The sequence below is a fragment of the Zootermopsis nevadensis genome, unplaced genomic scaffold, assembly GCF_977971745.1.
Source record: "Zootermopsis nevadensis isolate Lab colony 2312 unplaced genomic scaffold, Znev_1.0 Znev_ptg000002l, whole genome shotgun sequence".
In the NCBI taxonomy this organism is placed as follows: Eukaryota; Metazoa; Arthropoda; class Insecta; order Blattodea; family Termopsidae; genus Zootermopsis; species Zootermopsis nevadensis.
In genome coordinates, this window is record NW_028259134.1 from 21,996,860 (window position 1) to 22,009,323 (window position 12,464).

The following is a 12,464-nucleotide window of genomic DNA, read 5'->3' on the forward strand; positions in this document are numbered from 1 at the left end:
GAACCTACTCGATAGACCAAAACAAAGATGTGTGGAAATGGATGTTATGTAAAGAGGTACGGAGGATTTTTATTGAAGTAATGTGGCTCCTGCAATGACGATAACGAACCTCCTGGTTGCATAAAATACGGAGAATTTCTTCACTAGCTGAGCGTACTCTTAGATTCTCAAGATGAATTGTACTCCTTGGAGTCAGTGTGCGGTCTGCGGTGTTGATACTTTTACGAAAATTCAAAGTCTAAAGAAATTATCCAAAACAGCAAACGACGCGCTTAAACATATTCGTACACCAACAAGAAAATAGCTCTGCAACCTAGAAAGAGGTATTCCGAACATTTGACGAACACACCAAAGAGGGGATGCCTCCCTCCTATCTCGTTGAATTGAACGTCAAGCGAGCGCAGTCGATTCACTGTCACGTCCAATTTTCTTCCGGGTCCCTCCGCCTCCAAATCCGCGCGTCACTGCGAGGTTAACAGAGGCAAAACTCCGGCGTCTCCCACAAATTTCTACCCTTCACCATTGCAGCTGTAAATTAAACAGTCAAATTTCTGACATGGCCGTAATGCCGGACGCTTCTGCTATGCGGCATTCATATTTTCAATCAATGGAAGATCGTCACTTTTCGATCAAGGATTTAGATCCAGATTTTCGTGGCGTTCTTGTCAGGCTACTTCCGGATCCCTTCACAAGCTTAAAAATCTATTATCTTAGGACAGTTTCATCCAACTCCCGAACTCGCAAGCCACGTGCACTATCACCTTCTTGATGCTAGACGTGACAGTCTTCCAAGAGGTTTCCGCACCAAAATTCTGTATGCACTTACTTACCATGTGACTTATATATCCAACCCATCGTAAACTTACAGATTTTACAGCCAGAATAACAGGTAATGGGTGACTTGGGACATGTCACGAAGTTAACACTCATTTCTGTAACACCTTATTTTCAAACACTCGTAATTTAGGAACTTCACATAAGGTAAGAAAGAGATCGGGTTTCAAACCCATACAGAAGCTATACAAGCTATTAAGTTAAGAAAGCGTTAAATAAGCCTAGAGATATGGGCATTACAGCGTCGGAAGACTTCCTAGCAAACTGAGCATTATATAAATCAACAGCGCCACTAATTCGAGCGAAAAAATCTTTGTATTGTGAATGAAAACAACCCGCGAAGTGTCAAAGACAGCGATCCTGTCTTCACGTCGCAACTCAAAGAACCAAACTCACAAATAATTCTTCTTCTTCTTCTTCTTCTTCTCTCTCCCAAGTCATAAATGGCGGTGCATCAATTTCCTACGCGACATCTCTGGAAAGAGGAAATGAATTGTCTCCAACTTTATTCTTTGTTCTTTCATATCTCAGCCCCCCCTCCCCCGGGGGGGGGGGGGGGGGGGTTGCGTGCGCGATCTGTCTTCGTTTAGGATCGTCGTCGCCACAGCGACATATCTCCATGATACCACCGTCTAAATGAATCATTAAAGTTTCAGCAGAAGGCACACAGACTGGACTTGATATTATCATGTATCTCGATTTATCTCGTCGTATTTTCATAGCGCGGGCGGGACAAGCAAATAACATGAGATGCATCGGTCTCCATGGCAACGGCGTTTAACATAAACTGAGAGAGAATACTACAAAACTACTTCTTAAATTAATAAGCTGAGCGTCCTGTTGCCATGGCAACTGCTTAATAAGACGGAAAACACGAAAAAAGTGACTCGTTAAATATACTCCCTATTTACAGGACGTGCAGATTCGAGGTTATCACTGCGGTAAAAATGTTGATGACGGTCTTCTGAGCTGTATCGGCGTATAGACTTGTAGGTAGATGCAAAAGTTTCAAGGGAACATACCGTCTCCATCTCCAGTACTCATTATGAACGTAGCACGCTTCTTCGAAAAATTGGTATCCACAGAGGTGTTAAAGCCCAACACCGATGACGGACAAGTTGTCTGTTAATCCAGCGGCCCACATAATTCATCTGGGAGAGTGAACGAATTTCGATTGTGTGTGCTATTGGAATGGGATTATCGGAGTAAATTCAATTTTGTTTCATACAGGACCAATACAACTCCTGCACAAAGCTGACACAGAAATATTCTAAAAATCGGACATCGTGCAAAAACCCTATTACGAAAATAAAACACAGGCCTATTAATGTCTAATTATTTGTATTTGTATTCGATATGATAAATATTAAATACATACCAAAAAAAAACAATTTTCTAACTGTACACATGCGTACCTTGATCAGCCTTGTGACAATATATTCTACCTGAAACAAATGAAAAACCTAATAACTCACTGCGAAAATACGGGCGCTTCGGTGAACTTAACCTACAACTTTCCACACTTGTTCCGTCATAAAGTGCTTTCCAGCAAATTAACACAGAAATAAATTAGCTAAACATAACCTCCTAATGCCTCCTAATTCGTAAGTCGTGACAAGTAGAAACACTTAGCTCTGAGGGTCGGGGCGGATCTTACGAGTCTCGAGAATACAAACAAATAGAGACGTTCCATTACGGCACTGCCAAGTAGCGAGGTCTGAAAGGCTGCCAAAACGAGGAGAGATTACTCGAGGAATATTTGGCAAAAGACACCCGAACTCACACAAGTTCTCAGAAATGCGACGTCGACACTTGAGTCAGTGTCAATAAAGTATTGCCCATAACCTTCAAAGGTCAGACCTCGTGCGAGTTTTATTTACGTCGGCGTAAAGCACATAATCACAAAATGAGGCGACTTCCGTGTCCAATTTCGTGTTTCATCAACTGTTACTGGGAATCTGCATAAATGTTGTCTCGCGATGCTAATTTTGGTCGATATAGGTCAATACATGGCCACTGTTGCGACAATGGAAACCGCAGTCATTACTGGCTCAGAACAATGCATCCAGATCACATTCCCTCAACCATGAACTTGGATACCATTACCACCATTGATACCATCATATCTCATGTTCCTTATTTACATATTCTTCAATGATCAATAGATCAATAGCTTATATATTCGACATTTTCTCAATACCGTACAGCTAAAAACATGAGCTGCAATGAAGCCATTGGATAGCTGTCGGTTTGTCACGTATTAATCAGTTCGGTAGTTCAGGAGATCAAACAAATGAACGAACAAACAAACAAACGAACGATAATAACGTCATCACAAAGCCTCCTAACCAGGCTCTCGAAATGTCTAACCAGAAAGCCGCATTCAGATTCAAATCTTTTCACTGCCCCCCCCCCCCCCCCAAATTGTGATCTTGCATAAAACCTGAAGCTTCCGAGACTCAAGTTTTGATGTTCTCCAATTACATCTGACGCGTGGTCTCATAAAACGCCTGCGTAATGAATCTCATGGCATTATGAAAGTCTTTTGTGTTCAGTAGCTTCCACAGACATTTTAATATCCGTGGAGAGGACATGGAACATTTTCATATGAATAATTTCGTGGAAAAGTCGGACAGTAGTGTCTGAGCTCGGGTTCAGCGTCTACTAGGCAAGAATCCACGTACTTTTTCTCCTACACTGGACGCCAAAAGTTGATACGGATGCAAAATTTTTACTCTTTTCACTACATCGTACCGTTCTTCATTACAGAAGCTGAATATTAACCCTTTAAAGTCGAAGCTCGTCTGAATAGTATTAATGAACTCAGCCCGTACCGCGAAGAAGACACAACACTTCACCATTGCTTCCTGACGGAGAAGCGGGGAATTAATCTTAGCTGGAATGAAAATTGCAGTTTTGGACTCTTTTTTGGGGCAGAATGTGTAAATCTACCGCACAGATGGAGAGGTTAGCATCTTTTCCATTCTTTCATACAGATGAACCGATACAAACCAGAATAAAATTTCCTTCACAGGATTTAGAGTAGGCCCCAAGAAAAATTTTAGTAGAAACTTTGCGGATGATTCGGAAAATATAGTTCTCATGCAGCACTCGGGTTGTGGACGTCTTTTGTCTCAATTTCGCTGCGCCACGTCCCAATATACTGGTTGGTGTAATGGGAACAACCTCGGGGTTCAAGGGACAGACCGGAAGGCCTGTAACTGATCCTGGCACAGGGACGTGGACATGTCAGGCACCCCGGTGATTCCAATAAATCCGCGTTTGCAGAGCAGTACATATGGGGATAAAGCAATTTGATTTGAAAGAACGGATCAAATTATATGTCATACGTCAACCGATTACAATCGATGAAGTTAATACTCTGACTGACTCCACGATTCATGTCTAACACATCTTTAGCTTCGACAGGCGGCGAGGTTAGATCGAGATGCGAGTAGGCCTTCTCTGACGTTCCGTTTTAATACCCGATTTTAACTGAAACAAGAATATATATATAAATTTTAATATAACTCACCAGTATTACATTTTAAGAATATCCTTTCAGCTGCTCAAGGGTTTCTGCATTAAACAGGGCGAAGTCAAATGAGGTGGATAGATAATTTAAGATGTGCATAACAAGAAACTTCGTGGTTCATTAAGGTAACGTTGAATTCCTGAAACATGAAGGAGGTAACCATGGCAACAGCGAACGTACAACTGCACAGACAACCGAGGAAGGTGAGTGTCCTAGAAAATCGAAAATGAGAACGTGTAACAGATGGAAGTCTCAGGACCATTTTTCAATTAGGTGATTAGACTTCACGTTACAAGACCAGAGAGTTGGTTCAGTGTCGTTTCACATGAATCATCAAGACTCACCTGTTACAGCTTAATGACCGGGGTGACATACAATCTGGAAACCAAAGGGGGAGGGGGGGAGGGTTCCCCTCGACAGCGGGAGTCCACGTGTTCGCCAACAGCAGGCAAATCGTCCACTGTATTGATTGCGTTTCTCGCCAGGCGTCGACGCCGGCGTCCATAGCGCCGAGTCTCGTGGAAAACGGCCTTGGTCCGACGAGGACCCCCACATCGACTCTAAGTCAAGCTGATTTGTGTCGCCTGTGCCAAGACAGCGGAGGTAAAGCTCCGTATATTCTTAATCCCGATACGAGATAAAAAAAATGGTCAGTTTCATGTTTTGATCGCATTGCCCTGACTTCCTCCAATGGCGTACTGTAAACTATTCTGTGAATATATTTTTTTCCGGCCTGCTAGTACAGTAACACACAAAAAAAAATTGCCATACACATTACTTGTCCTCCAACCCCAACCCCCACTTTCTCGTTAATCGCTTTCACTTGAATACAAATTTTACTGTATTTTATACAAACGAAAGTTTACTAAGTAGCTCCTTTCCGATTTCGTCCCGTTCCCGGGTGAACCACTGCAAGGCGGCACAAAGTACAAAGTACGCGGAGATTTATGAATTTACGACGATATAAAAAAACACTGGCCAACTTCTGAAATAAGACAATCAATACAATTACGTGGCTTAGCATTCTACTTATAACTGATGTTTATTTTCATATACCGGTGTATCTCACAGATAAGTGTCTTTTGGGGGATGCTGAAGTTTAACCTTTGAGAGGTGATTACTGCCTCAACAGCCCTGGTGATGGAAGCAGTAAGCGCCTCCGAAACGTCAAGCTTCTACCACACTAGACGGTGCAACATCCTAGAATACAGCCGTGAGAAACAAATCTCCCTCTCTCTGCCTCCTTCACCTGTTCATCGGTCGAGCTGTGATCGCTTTCTCTCGGGTCAGAGGTCGAAAGTTCCACTTCGCTGACAGCTGAGGTCAGCCGACGACTGGGCAGGTGTGTGGTAGACACGGGGTCGGCTGTGATCCTTCGGCTGTTTGGCAGCTTCGTTTTGCCACCAGAGGGCGCGGAGAAGAGACGTGTGTCCGGCGGCGTACACACGCAAGCCAGCATCTTACGCAGTTCCACCGACACGCACTGATATTCTAGTCGTTACAGTGTCCCGATATCAGACTTGTTTACCCAGAGTTCCATTCGTGAATTTTGATTGGTCAATTCTGCAGCCATCGTTAAAATGTTCACAATGCTAAAACCACGATCTTGCATTTAAACACGTCATAATTACAGCCCTCTCTTTTCATCTCTAACTCCAGAGACATGCACTCCACAACGTTCAAACACGGACACATATCACTAATTACAATTCCCTTCCTCTATATTACAGAAACATCACAGAGTCAGTCAAAATTTAATATTTGTCAAACATACCTTTAATATCACTCGCTTTAACTGTTAATTACTCTGCATTTTACCCACAAACTGTACGATTCTCACAATAAACATCGATTATTTCCTTAAACAAGGTTAACCAGTTGATCTTTGCAATGGTGAAGTGTAGTGTTTTCTTCGCGGTACGGACTGAATTCTTAAGTTTCGTTTGAAAGATTTTCGGCTCCAAAGGTTAATTAGCGTTTTAGTAGTATTATTTCCTTAAACAAGGTTAACCAGTTGATCTTTGCAATGGTGAAGTGTAGTGTTTTCTTCGCGGTACGGACTGAATTCTTAAGTTTCGTTTGAAAGAGCTTCGGCTCCAAAGGTTAATTAGCGTTTTAGTCGTATTATTTCCTTAAACAAGGTTAACCAGTTGATCTTTGCAATGGTGAAGTGTAGTGTTTTCTTCGCGGTACGGACTGAATTCTTAAGTTTCGTTTGAAAGAGCTTCGGCTCCAAAGGTTAATTAGCGTTTTAGTCGTATTATTTCCTTAAACAAGGTTAACCAGTTGATCTTTGTAATGGTGAAGTGTAGTGTTTTCTTCGCGGTACGGACTGAATTCTTAAGTTTCATTTGAAAGAGCTTCGGCTCCAAAGGTTAATTAGCGTTTTAGTCGTATTATTTCCTTAAACAGCGTTAACCAGTTGATCTTTGCAATGGTGAAGTGTAGTGTTTTCTTCGCGGTACGGACTGAATTCTTAAGTTTCGTTTGAAAGAGCTTCGGCTCCAAAGGTTAATTAGCGTTTTAGTCGTATTATTTCCTTAAACAAGGTTAACCAGTTGATCTTTGCAATGGTGAAGTGTAGTGTTTTCTTCGCGGTACGGACTGAATTCTTAAGTTTCGTTTGAAAGAGCTTCGGCTCCAAAGGTTAATTAGCGTTTTAGTCGTATTATTTCCTTAAACAAGGTTAACCAGTTGATCTTCGTAATGGTGAAGTGTTGTGTTTTCTTCGCGGTACGGACTGAATTCTTAAATACTATTTAGATGGTGTTCGTGCTCGAGAAGTATACCAACAGACTTGGTCGTCGAACACTGTGGAAAGAACTTTATCAATAGAAACGCAAAATGTAATCACCTCTCCTGAGTCAGAATTGTAAGATTAAGATTATTCCTTTCACATTCTTTCCACTATAGTGCTTTTATTGTGTTGTTGAGCTCATCTCTGTTCTGTATCCGTAATTGGCATCAGGCTGTTGATACAGCACACAAATAATAAAGAATTGAATTAAATTGAATTGAATTAGACTCGTATTATCTGTGAAACTGAAATCATCAATCATAAATATAAGAATAGCTATCAAAACAAAATACGAAATATTTTCGTCGTAAAGTGGGATGAAACACGAGTTCTAAGAAAAGGCCGCATTGATTGTTCGTTAAGAGCGCTTGAAAAGAGGAAAACAACACGAGCAGGTTACGAACCGAGAACTGACTACATCCAGTTCGCCTGCAGAAACAATTACTTGGCAAATCTCTATACTGAGCACACGATAAAGGCCCCGAACACTTACTGAAGAAACACTTCGCAGACATAAATACATAACTGACAGTCGCACGGTTCTAAAACGTTTAATCGCAAATGCGTCTTTTAAGCTCGTCGGACAAAAAATCTGCTCATCATATAAAATTCAGATCTTATTATGACCTACAACTTTCTTTTGAACAATTTTTCCATACAATGAATATTTAACGAACTACAAAAAAAAACCATCCCTGCCTTACTGTAATGTAGTTACACCGGATTTGTATTTGCAATGAACGAACAAGGCGAACGGCAAACAAAGTATTTGGAGAGAGAGAGAAGCAGGAATGACTTGCCAGACACCGTCATTCCTCTACAAGAAAGACTGCAAGGTGAGTCTTATCACGTAGTGACACGGATCAGAGCCAGTGACTACTTGTCGCAGGGGGAGGAAGATGTTCAGATGACGACAACATGCCCTTGTGTCGATGATGCTCAATGAAACGAAAGTTAAGCGATTCTGGACGAGATAAAGCGGAGAAGAGCGCAGTTTGCATAATAACATTACGTAAACTGGAGCGGAAAGACTGGGGAAAATTAAGCCGATATCCGAGACTTTCCTTCCCGCGTTCTTAAGCTATGTTCGTCTGGACTTGGTAGAGGAAATTAAAAGTGGGGAGGGGAGAGAGAGAATCATCATTCTGCAAAATATAGACCAACAGGCATCTGGCAAATGTCACTTACGTAAGACGCCATCTATAATTTACAGCTACTCGCGAATACTAGCCGGAACAATTTATTTCCAAACATTTGTAATTCATGTCATTCTTTCGAAATTGCAGTTAACGTTCATAACAAATTGACAGAACAAACGTGTGTTTCGCCTATACGTAACTCCATGGAGGAGATTCCTTCTTCAGGAAGCTGGTACTACGTTCAGCCAGTCATGAAATTCACAGTCCTTTATACCAGTGGTATTCAACCTTTTTTTGTTCGCGTACCCCCAGATATAATTTCTCTTCCAACTTTGTACCCCCAAAGTTGTTGGTGTATAATTCAAGTTACACATAGTATATAATCTACATCTAAAATAAATTAAATAAATTACATTACTGATTATTCAGTGTTTATCATAAAATATATATATTTTTTTTTTAAATTTCACGTACCCCCTACGATGTATTCGCGTACCCCAGGTTGAATACCACTGTTTAATACAACCAGGAGGCTCATCACAGCATTCACAACAGCGCGCAACTGTGCCCCAGAGAACACAGCAAAGACAGTCTGGACGCGGCCTTACAAGGGAAGTCACACAAACGGAATTGAACCCTTATATGAAACAAGTTTTCGACAAGTCGATTATGTGGTAAAACGACATGACACAGCAATCGATTTATTTTAAATGCCACAATGAAATCGCTTTCTGATAATTCTATTACAACACGTGTCACAAGTATTAAAACAATGATTACTCCCTTTCAAAGGCGATTGATTCACGCTATACAAAGCGTGCCAATATCACTAGTATTTAGTGTGTGCAAACACATCGGGACTACGAGCTGACCTATTTTGGTTCTGCAGAATGTCGCGTGCGAATGGTTAGTATTTTTGAATCGTATTTTGTTCATATCTCGGATCAGACACCGGCTACCCTGACTGAGGTATTTTTGTGATTTTCCTCAGTCTTTCCAAGCAAATATGTGACAAAATACTTTACATCAGACAACGATCGATTTATTTACACATTCCTTTTAATTCGTTAGTATTAATCATCCGATAAGATCATATAAAGTCTGAGCTACTGAATGCATCGTTAAATACTTGATAATAAATTTAAAAAAAAAAATGTAGTCAGATGAGACACGTAGCTGGATCATGGATAATGGTCTCGAAGGGGGGGTTCAGACCATCAAAATACCTTACCTAACTACGAGGAACTTGAGTCATGATATCAGGATCGTCTACGAACCACCCACGTGACCCAGCTTTAGGCCGTTGTTGCCTGCAAGCTGAACACAAGAGATACTCGCGATTAAAAATCGGAACAGGACGCAGAACACAGTAAATCCTTACAGACCACGCAATTCGCGAAATTTTTAACGCCAAACGAGTTATGGGAAATTTCCAGTAAATATGTCCGCTATTAAACTCAGCCATTTCCGGGGAGGGGGAGGGGGGGGCAAAAAAGGTTTTTTTCCTTTATTTTCCACGTCCTTTGAGGAGAATTCATAAACGTCAGGGGCAACATGACCGCAAGCGACAGCCATTTCACATGACAATCTTACTTCAACCCGAAAGCGCAAAACCGCTCTGGCTCGCTTTGCGCGTGAAATGAAGCTTACTTTATTACTTTCCGTGCAACGTACGTATTTCTGTTGGATTTATTTTCAATCCTGTTCGACCCCAAACGTGGAGCGGGCAATAACCAGGCCTTCCACCGGGCTAACATAATGATAAAGTTGGACGGGGAATGCAAATAAATTGAAGTTTACCTAGCAGATTCGGTGGCATATTAATATGGCCATAAATATCTCTCCAAGGTAGGACATAACTTCGAAGTAAGAACTGACTAACTCCATACAGCAGCGCCCTTCTTCACAAGACAGCAGTCCGCTCGGACAGTCAAGAAACTCCTTCCCTTATGCAAAACTAGAAGGTTTCACACTACGTCTATAAGAGCCCACCACATATCCCCTTCCTGAGCCACTATAATCCAAATCATCACCCTAATAGCGTGCTACTGTAAGATCCATTTTAATATTATCCTCCCATCTACGCCTAGGTTTTCCGTGTGGTCTCTTTCCAATGATGTAGAGATCGAAATATTTTGAACGTGAGAAATCAGTCAGTGGGCATTTTTAGCGACATCTTTGGGTGGGGGGATTAATAAAAACATTCGGAAAACAGTGATTTAAGTGCCAGTTATCAGGAAGTCGAACATGTTTGGTTTCTGAGAGCTATACGGACACAAAGGGAACCAGCAGACTTCGCTGATGAACTATCTCGACTACATTAACGAGGTTATGTTGTTCAGTGGAAACATATGACGGAACAACACTTACTATCCTAACATACGTAAGGTAATGGATGGCTTGACACTTGTAGCTATGAACAGATCGATCGGGACATCACAACGCCTGGTGTGTCTTCCCCGGGCCTGGCTTCAGGAACGCACACTTCGCCCAATATGCATCCATTACTAATGTCAGGCAAATTAGGGCGGAAAACATCACAACTAATAACCGCAGCCCAAACAGTCTCCGGCCTCAATCCGTCAAACTCGAATGGTAACTATATGAACCACCTGCTAAAACTGAGATCTTCCGTGATCTACCTCAGTTCCTCCAAACAAATTCCCCAACAGTGAGATGAATTAGGTCATAACCGCTTCGTTCCGTACCCGTTTGCAATTAATTATTAATTAATTATTCCGACATCGTCAATAAATAAACCAGACTTAAATAAATACGCCTTTCACTACTGAATTCTAAGAGGTCTACTAGATTTGAAAGTAAAAAACGCCGTATTAAAAGAAAGACATTTTAACCCCGTTCCTTCCGCAATATACAACTGTGTCCCGCCAGTCTACAACTATTTAATAACGCTGTATCAACTACCTGTGGGGCATGTCGGCAGGACAGAGCAGGATGGGACGCGCGATGTTGGCGCAGTCGGTGAAGGGGCTTGCCGTCTGAATGAACAGAGAACAGGGCGTACCGCCATCGGGGCCCTCGAACGAACGTGCGTCCGAATATGCCACCTAAAAACTGAGAGGAGAGAGCGAAGAGACCTTCCCACACCGCAGCGCCCATGTATCAATAGTTCGTTCTTTGCAATTTTACGTAATTGATTCTGGTAACCATCATATACTTTAATACGCAGACACTGAATTTTTTCCTCTAAATGTATTTATGTGTTTCGTATGATTCTCACAATAAACAGCGATCATTTCATTAAACTGCGTTAACCTGTTGATCCCTGAAACGGTGAAGAGTTGTGTTTACTTTGCGGTACGGACTGGATTCTTAAATGCTATTTAGACGAGCTTCGGTTTCAGAGGGTTAATTAATTAGACTTGATTTTAATTTTTACTTTACTGCAGATGCAAATCTTTTGTTGTACAGACGACCACTACAAATATCCACAACGCATATTTAGATGTTGTATATTTCGTATTCACGTTATCGGAAGAAATTGTAAAAAAAAAAAGTTTGTACATCTTAATTGGACATCCCTTTCCCACAAACGATAAAACACGCCTAAAATATCTTAATCTGAATCGACGTTTTGTGGCAATTCTTTTCTTGATGGCCTGATCGTTTCGTAATGCAAAACAGTCCTACATCACAAATTAGACGAATGTCATATTTCATAGCGAACATTGTTTTGTAACGGATAATTTGAGCGTATTCCAAGAAATAGACACAAAGGTTATGATAACATATATTTGGAACAGACAAGAAAATCAATACCTATCAATTTCATGTTGTGTGAATGGTCATCAACGTGAACGCTTACTGACAAGTACGAAATACGCTGGGTCCAATGACACACACAGACACACATCTTGAACTATATCAGGAACAGATCACGATACTAACCTCACGGGATGAAAAACTACGTTACGAAGCCAAAGCTCATTTAAATTGTATATAAGAATTCAGTCCGTACCGCAAAGAAAACACTGCACTACACCGTTACAAAATTAAAATGGTTAACGCTGTTTAAGGGGGAAAAAAATCTGCTTATTCCGAGAATCATACCAACAACATAAATAGAAACTTAAGAGTTAATGTTAAAATAGGTGGTAAATATAGTTACCACGGGGTGTTAATGGGTTAGCATGAAAGT

At 41.2% G+C, this 12,464-nt stretch overlaps 1 protein-coding gene across 7 annotated transcripts in view; it reads right to left on the minus strand.

Annotated features, from left to right (window-relative positions):
• Positions 1-12,464, minus strand: part of ASPP (Ankyrin-repeat, SH3-domain, and Proline-rich-region containing Protein) — a 211,357-nt gene that overhangs the window by 24,566 nt on the left and 174,327 nt on the right. Inside the window, exon 1 of one of the 7 annotated variants that reach the window (XM_087353488.1) lies at positions 5,619-6,380. The exons of the other annotated variants lie outside the window; for them this stretch is intronic. Coding sequence (XP_087209614.1) covers positions 5,619-5,828 — 210 coding nt within the window. The 5' untranslated portion in view covers positions 5,829-6,380. Of the gene's footprint in view, positions 1-5,618; positions 6,381-12,464 lie in introns of those variants that run through there. 7 annotated transcript variants of the gene reach the window in all.